Consider the following 8,732-nt stretch of genomic DNA (forward strand, 5'->3'; position numbering starts at 1 on the left):
ATCCTTGCATTTGATATGGGGCCTTATCATATCATTGAGACATCTCAAAACAACAACAACAACAAGATTGCATTTATAGAGTGCCTTTCACGTCGGGAGGACGTCCCAAGGCGCTGGACAGTTGGGTCAGGCCCCCAGCAGAGGGGAAATGGTCAGGAGGAAGGGAGGGAGCGAGGAGTGGGTAGAGAGTCGAGAGGAGAGCTGAAGGCACGGCTGAAGAGCAGAAAACGCTTCACAGAATATACTTTATAGTGGATTGACTGTGTATTTTGTGGGCAAAACAAGGCAACCAGTTTGCGCACGGCAATGTCCCACAAACAGCCATGGAGTGAGTGCCAATTATTTGGGGAACCTTCAGAAATGACAGTGCTACCACTTGGCCAGACTGACACAAATGCACATAGACATTACCCAATCCAATGCTCCAGCCATAAGAAAATCTCCTGGAAAATAAAGCTCATGACATTGCTGCCCAGCTCTGAGCGACTGAAGCAGATTATTTAATCCCCATCATTCTACAGGCAACACATCCAACATCGGAAACAGTCTGTTCTCTTATATCCTGTGTTACTAGGAACATAGGAATTGCTAGACGAAAAAAGACCATGGTCCACATAGTTTACCTTCTACCATTGCCTCTGCTCGGCTGACCTTCTCGTCCCTCGTCCCCTCTGCGCCACCATCAGCGGCCGTGCTTTCAGCCACCATGGCCCGAAGCTTTGGAACTCTCTCCCTCAATCTCTCCGCGTTTCCCCCTCCATCCCCTCTTTTAGGTCACACCTGAACACCTTCTTCGATCATGCGTAAGGTCACCTCCTCCCTCCCCCCAGCTTGGCACTGTTAAACACGCCGAGACCCTGACCCACATGAAGGCTGCTATATAAATTCAAGTTGTTGTTGTTGTTGACATGTTTTGCACTTGTGCCCTCTCGAGTGGGTTTGTGGTAATACTATGCGTGCTGTACATATCTTCGCATTCCAAAGACCTTTTTGTCCATTTCGTAGTTACTTCCCTCATGTGATACTGGTGTTAATCTAGACTGACCTGAAATTGTCAGCTGTGCTGTTAATGCTATTGTATTCAGAACTTTAAAGAAATGCCATCTATCTCACCCATAACATGCTTTGCTTGTCTCTGTTTCAGACACAAATATCTACGTTGACGATGCTGGATCTCCTGAGCATGGCCAAGGATATAGCTTGTGGATGCAAATACCTGGAAGACAATCACTTTATTCACAGGTTAGACATGCATATCAGCAAAGGGAATTTCATTTCTGGAATGAAGTGTTGAGCCTAATACCTGCACTGTGTCGTTGATGTGTTGCTCGGCTCAACTGGAGCCAGGGGAGGCTAATTTGGCTCTGTCTACCCAGGATTAGGGAGGTTAAAATCAGTCAGGTTTACAACAACAACAACAAGATTCCATTTATAAAGCGCCTTTCACGTCAGGAGGACTTCCCAAGGCGTCTGCTTGGTACTGCTCCTGGTCTCTCTTAAACTCCTCATACTGGCAGTGAGATCAAGACAGGATGCATATTAGCTTTCAAGAAGGAACTAGATAGATATCTAGTTATAAGGTTCTGGGGAAAAGGTAGGTAAATGGGACTGAAAGGATTGCTCTTTCAAAGGGCCAGGCAAAATACGATAGACCAAATGGCCACTTTCTCTGAGATAAATTTCTGTGGCTCTGTGGTTTTCTAATGCAGTAAACCTCAGCTTAAGCTCCCCTGGAAATCCACTTTGACTGAGTTCGAATCCCGCTAGCAAAATACAGCTTATTCGCTATCTTTTGCTCACAGGATTCAAATCCCAGCAAATCCGATCATTGTAATTTCACTTAGCTGGAAATTCCAGCTCACTAGACTGGATCTCTCCTCTCATTCATCCGGTCAGCCAGGGGTTTGGTGTATCGTACTTTACTGTGCCAGTCTCCCCTTACAATAGGGAACAGTCTCTCTTTCTCTAGTCTCCCCGCATTATATTCTCCTTTTCCCCTGCCTCACCCCCTGCGCAGTACGTCGCTCTTGTTCATCCAAAAGCCGGCACCTCTGATGATGCAGTGCTCCCCCAGCACGGCACTGCAGCGTCAGCTTAGACTCTGAATCCCAACCTGCAACTTGAATCCACAAGCTTCTCGCTCAGCAACGAGAGAGAGCTACCTCCTGCCTCCTTTACTCCTCCCTCTCCACCCCAGCTCGGTGTCGGGCTCCCCCATTGTTAAGCACTCCGAGACGCTAACGCTGCCCCGAGTGAAAAGCGCTAATTAAGTCCGAGTTGTTGTTACTGTTAACTGAGCCAGGACGTTTTGAGGCTAGGGATCAAATTTCTGCCTTTAAAATGTTGTTGCATTTCACCTTGAAATAGTAGGTTAGATTATTAACACATGTAAGGATGGGCTTGCTTTTGTGAAGAGAGCCCTGGAACTTAGTGCACTGCGCTGCCTATCGGGAATACATGGGGTCAGAATGTTCCCAATGCCTTTTTTTTAATGCCTCCATGTCTCCTCTTTGCAGGGACATCGCAGCACGAAACTGTTTACTAGCTTGCACTGGAGCCAGTCGTGCAGCCAAAATTGGTGACTTTGGAATGGCTCGAGACATTTATAGGTGTGTAATAAAACCTTTTCATAGTACCATCTGAACTCATAGTGCAGGCATTTCCTTATGTTGTACATTGCTAGTTGGCTTTGCATCTCAAAACGTCCCTATCCAAGTTCTCAATGCCAATCGTCAGTAATCCACACCTGGATTTAATAATCCTTGCATTTTACACCGTGCCTTATCCCTTGAGACGTTTCAAAGTGCTTCACAAGATATACTGTACTGTATTTTATACGCAGCCAGTTTGCACACAGCAGCACACAAGTGTCTAAATTTATTTGGCCGACTGTCGGCCAGGACATCAGGAGAAACTCCTCTTTTTGGATAGTGCCATTAGTAATGAATTGCAGCCCCACACATGGAGTTAATAAAAATAAATACTTGCATTTAATGCAGAGCCTTAACCATGTCATCAAAGGGTCTCAAAGTGTAAAGTGTAACGCCATGGGATCTTTAACAGCCACCTGGTCAGGCACAGATGAGACCTCAGTTTAGTGTCTCATCTGAAGAACGGCACCTCCAACCATGCAGCACACCCCCAGCGATGCATTGGGGCGTTCAGCCGAGACTGTGTGTTCAAATCCCAGTGATTTAAGACTTGTCTACCGGACTAATTGTGAGGATTACCGGGGTTAATTGACACTTAACTTGTTTTCAACCTCCGAGAGACGACCCAAACACGAATTCTAGAGCAAAGCACTATTCTTCATCGTCTTACATTTTAAGACTAAACAGATTCACAGACTAAAACGAGGTGGAATTTTTGTAAAGCGGATTAATAGCGCTGGCTGTTTGTGGGACATTGCTGTGCGCAAATTGGCTGCAGTGTTCATCTACAAAAATACACAGTTACTCCGCTTTATGACGCCCTTCCAATGTGAAAAACTAGCGTTAAATAGGAACCCAGTTGTTAGTTGATTGGCAGCTCACTTTCCGGGGATAATAATCCCTCAAAAATCTCTCATTGGCCACTCGATCCACAACTGTTTGTGGTGGGGACGGTGTGGGTGAAACCTTGCAGCCATTTGCACATTTGCTGTGTGCAAATGGCTGCCAGGTTTCACCCACACAATACAAGGTCAATCCACTTTACAATATATTCTGTGAAGCGTTTTGAGGCGTCTGAACAACGTGATAAGGCGCTATATCAAATGCAAGGATAACCATTATTATTAAAAGTGCTATATCAAATGGAAGGATCGTTGTTGTCATTGTTGTCATTATTGGCAAGAACCATTTGTAAATAGAAGAAACTGGGAAGGATTTGGGAAGGATTCCTTCCTTGTTTGAATAATTGACCTTTGAATTACTGGACCCCCTATGCTCACTGATATTCTCCTTAATATGGCTGTCTATGTAACTCCTCCTGTCTGTGTAATCAGGGCCAGCTACTACAGGAAGGGTGGCCGGGCCATGCTCCCAGTCAAGTGGATGCCTCCTGAAGCTTTCCTCGAAGGAATCTTCACATCGAAGACAGACACATGGTAATTAAAGTATTTGTCTCTCGAAGGCACTTAGACGCAGGAGGTCTAATCTGCGGAATCTCTTAACTAGATCCGTTATGAAGTATTCTACTCACCTCTGTTTACCTAGCAGTAAGTAGGAACCTGGTTGTTAGTCGATTTGCGGATCACTTTTCTGGGGGTAATAATTCCTTCAAAAAAAAATAATAATCCACGACTGTTTGTGGGACACTGCTGTGCGCAATTGGCAGCTGCGTTTTGCCCACAAAATATACAGTCCATTTACTTTACAGTACATTTTGTGAAGCGTTTTCAAATGTCTCGAAGACATGATAAGGCTCTACATCAAATGCAAGGATTAATTAACAATTAATTAACTGATTAATTATTATTAACACTGATCGGCAGGAGGCCCACTCTGATTGGATCACCAGCCGGGTTCCTGTGGGTCAGCCAGACTTGGAGCGGGATTCCTTGGTGAAGAATCCCATTAAGAAACCCTGCAAACTAGAACCCCCCCCCCACCCCCTCATTGTTGTGATTGTGCAACCAAGGAATCACCTGTTGCATTTCTCCTTCAATTGGACAGTCAACTCCTTATGCCCTGTCAGAAGATGTTCAGACCAAGATGTCTGCGTGATCGGAGCTTTCTTGGACATCCTGTGGAAATCCTTCCATGGAAATCCACTGCGCCCCCCCCCCCCACCACCGCCTAGACTGGTTGAGTTCAAAGTCCTGAAGTTGAGCTTGAACTCCTAATTCTCAGAGGCGAGAGTGCTGCCAACTGAGGCAGACCGACACATGACATGCCAAATCCATGCTAATTTTCATCACCATTTATCACAGGTCCTTTGGCGTGTTGCTGTGGGAGATTTTGTCTCTGGGATACATGCCATACCCCTGCAAAAGTAACCAGGAAGTCTTAGAGTTTGTAACCAGCGGCAGACGGATGGATCCTCCCAAGAACTGCCCAGGGCCTGTGTGAGTATTGCTCAGAGACGGTTATTCCAGGAATCTTAGCATCTTCCCGACGTGAAAGGCAAAATATAAATGTAATTTGTGGTTGTTGTTGTTGTTGTTGTTGTTGTTAGCATCACTGCAAAGAATCAAGACCCTCTTTCTACTCTGTTTTCCAAAGAGGAAAGCTGAGGTCAGATGTGAGGGTTCTCACATGGGAGCTGTTACTGTAAGAGTCTAGACACTGAGCCACACTGCTCAGTGTGAGGCTCTTGCTGGTTCAGCATCCATACACAGGTTGCACCTTCAGTTGGTTTCCCTGGCTGGCAATCAGGCCGTGTTCAGTGTTGAGGTCTTACTGGGAGCCAGTCATAACATCACTGTTGCTGGCAGAGAATAATACCACTAAACAGTGAGCCATTAACTCTTAGAGAAACTATCATATCATTCCTACAGTGCTTTTCACTGAAGAATCTTATTGGGGGTGTTTAATAATGAGTGTTACTAAACAATGTTGCTACATACTGTGTTAATAATGTACCTGTATAGTGCATTAATAATGCAACGTTGTAGTGTTTAGTGGTGGAACTGAATAGTGTTTAATAGGGTAACTATATTTAGCATTCTCATTAAATAGTCTGTTGTGAAGTGACGCTGTAACGTGGTTGGGTTGCATTGGGTTGGGTTGCGTTGAGTTGGATTACGTTGAGCTGCGTTGGGTTGGGCTGCGTTGGGTTGGGCTGCGTTGGGTTGGGCTGCGTTGGGTTGGTGCGTTGGGCTGCGTTACGTTGGGCTGCGTTGGGTTGGGTTACGTTGGGTTACTTTGGGCTGCGTTGGGTTGGGTTGGGTTGCGTTGGGTTGCGTTGAGTTTGGTTGCGATGGATCAGGTTGCATTGGGTTGCGTTGGATCAGGTTGTGTCCAGTCGGGTCAGGTTGAGTTGTGTTGGATCGTTTTGGGTTGGGTCGGGTTGTGTTGAATTGGGTTGGTTTGGGTTGGATTGTGTTGAGTCGGATTGTGTTGGGTTGGACGGAGCTAATAGTTTGTGGATGAAAGTCCGTGCTGGTTATTGGTTTGTACTCAGCCTTTACTGTTATACATCTCAAATGAATAGGGACAAAAGGTGGTTGAGGCTAGAACACTGGACTCATTCAAAAAGGCAGCTTGACACTGCGATGGGGAGACGGTGGGCGTTCTGGAACGATGAGATCAAAAGAACCGAAGGGGTTTCTTCATCCCAACCGATCTCATGATTAAATCATCTTCATGTCTTTCCCCAGATACCGGATCATGACCCAGTGCTGGCAACACAGGCCTGAACATCGGCCGGATTTCGGCACAGTTTTAGAAAGAGTCAATTATTGTACACAGGTACTGTGTGTGTTTGAAACAGCGAGCGTGCAAGACTGGAGAAATCGCAGCGCCCTGTGGCACTGCTGGGAGCAAGCCCGTGTAGACACTGATTGATAGGCCTTATTTAACAATATGCTTGATGGTGTCATGGTTAAACAGTACGGTTGGGTTAAGAGGAGAGGCTACAGCAGCTGGGAATGTTCATACTTAAGAGACAATTTGGTGGATCTTATTGAAATATTCACGATTGTAAAATGTGTTGATAAACTGAAGCCCGATAATGTAAAAAAAAACACAGGGTCAGTTCAGGAGAGGGAAGGCAAACAGACAACAGCCTGTACTTAATAATAATAATCCTTGATATAACGCCTTATCACGTCGTTGAGATGTCTCAAAGAGCTTTACAAGAATATATTGTAAAGTGGATTGATTGTATTTTGTGGGTGAAACGCAGCAGCCAACTGCAAACAGCAGTGTCCCAGAAACAGTCATAGATTGAGTGCCATTTTTTTTTAAGGGATTATTCCCTCAGAGAGCAATCCGCTAATCGACGAACAACCAGGTTCCTACTTACTGCTCGGTAAACAGAGGCGAGTAAGGAATATCAGCTAATGTTTTGCGCCACCTGGGAATTGAACCCCGGGTCCTCTCGCTTGCAAGATGAGTGTGCTCACCAATAAGATACAGGACTCCACTACTTATACAGAGCCTTCACACAAAATAGCATCTCAGAGCACTGTGACTGGGAATGGTGAATATGAAGGATGGTCAATCACAGAGGTGGAGGCAGCAGGGAATTCAAGGCAGAAGCAGGTAGCTCATTTTGAAGGACGGATTGGAAGATCTCCAGAGAGGGGGAAAGAGAGAGAGAGTGATGTAGAAGTATTTTAGTTGACAATGGGGAATGTCTAGTGTGATCACTGTCCAATATCTGTGTGTCTGTGTCCCAGGATCCAGACATCATTAACACGTCCCTCCCTGTTGAATACGGACCCACCTCAGAAGATGAAGGAAGTATAATGATGCGCCCTGAGAACTCCAACGGAATGGCGCCCCTGCTGGTCAGCTCAAACCTGACACCTCAACTGTCTCAGATCTCTGACCGCCTGTACCCTAATCAGAAGGTCCACCGTCCGCAGGAGCTGCCAGTCAGAGACAGCCTCAGCAGCCCGATGGAGAGCAGCACCCTACACCCAGCCCATTCAGCAGTTCTCATGGCCGGACAATGGCTGTACCCAGACCCCGGCCACCAGCCACTCAGCGAGCCCAAGTCTCAACCAGCCCAGCGGCTGACCAACAAGCCCAAGACCTTGTGGAACCACACGTACGGTTCTTGGGTGCCTGAGAACTTCAGCAGGTCTGGAGCCTTGGGAGAGGCAGATGAAAAGCCACCAGCCACCCCCGAGCGGGAGGACTCGGGGTTAGATTGTACCAGCAGCTCGTCCCCAAGCTCCCGAGAGTCTCGGTCTCCAGGCAACCACTACTCCCCCTCGGAGATCAGCAGGGGGGGCCCCGCAGGGAAGCCCCAGACGTTCCCTTGCGGCAACGTGAACTACGCCTATGATGATGGGGTGCAGGTGTTGCCGGGCTCTGCCGACAAAGACGGCTCCCGGGAGAAGACGTTACCTCTCAATAAGGTGATGCACTTTCTCTGCAACCCAGAGAAACCAGCCAGGGATCGCGATTCAGGCCTCTCACTGTCTGAGGACCTCAGCATCACCCCTGTATAAAAGGCAACTCACCGAGGAACTCAGGCTCCACACTTTGCATGGGACATTCAGGTTCAGTCTTAATTTAAAACAATAACATTCCCATTTGCCTGGCAACGGCCTGGTTTGTCAAATGCTGTCACTCAGAAAGTGTCAGTGGGCTTGGAGGAGCTTGGGCCAAGTTCCATGGGGGTTGAATGTCTATTGCATGCTGATAGACATGAGGTGATGATATGGAAACAGTCACGTAGGTTGAAGGTTCGTTGTGTCCGCACAAAGCTGGGGGCCAGTTTCCAGCCACTTAGACAGGGCTGCAAACCGATCTCAAGTAGTCAGATGGTCACAGTCTGTGTCCCCTGAAGGGATTGGAGACAACAACAACAAATTACATTTGTACAATGCCTTTCACGTCGGGAGGACATCCCAAGGTGCTGTACAGTCAGGGAATTTGGACCCAAGCTGGAGGTTGGGATCTAGAGGAGCCAGTGTAGCTCTCACCCTTTTTATTAACTCCTTTATATCCACCATTTCCTTCCAGCACCAGCTGCCAAGTTTTCAGTATCCTTGAAAGAGATGGGACAAAGGGTGCAGAGCATTGATTGTAGTCAGTGATGAGGAGGATGGGAGACAGGCTACTGGAGAGGGAAAG

At 46.9% G+C, this 8,732-nt stretch overlaps 1 protein-coding gene across 1 annotated transcript in view; it reads left to right on the forward strand.

Annotated features, from left to right (window-relative positions):
• ltk (leukocyte receptor tyrosine kinase) overlaps positions 1–8,492 on the forward strand; it is a 54,380-nt gene extending 45,888 nt beyond the window's left edge. Inside the window, 6 exon segments of the mRNA XM_007889542.2 lie at positions 1,145–1,242; positions 2,517–2,609; positions 3,986–4,087; positions 4,913–5,047; positions 6,302–6,392; positions 7,325–8,492. Coding sequence (XP_007887733.2) covers positions 1,145–1,242; positions 2,517–2,609; positions 3,986–4,087; positions 4,913–5,047; positions 6,302–6,392; positions 7,325–8,104 — 1,299 coding nt within the window. The 3' untranslated portion in view covers positions 8,105–8,492.
• Positions 8,493–8,732: the final 240 nt, after the last annotated feature.

Source organism: Callorhinchus milii, unplaced genomic scaffold (assembly GCF_018977255.1).
Source record: "Callorhinchus milii isolate IMCB2004 unplaced genomic scaffold, IMCB_Cmil_1.0 Scaffold9, whole genome shotgun sequence".
NCBI classification, from domain to species: domain Eukaryota; kingdom Metazoa; phylum Chordata; class Chondrichthyes; order Chimaeriformes; family Callorhinchidae; genus Callorhinchus; species Callorhinchus milii.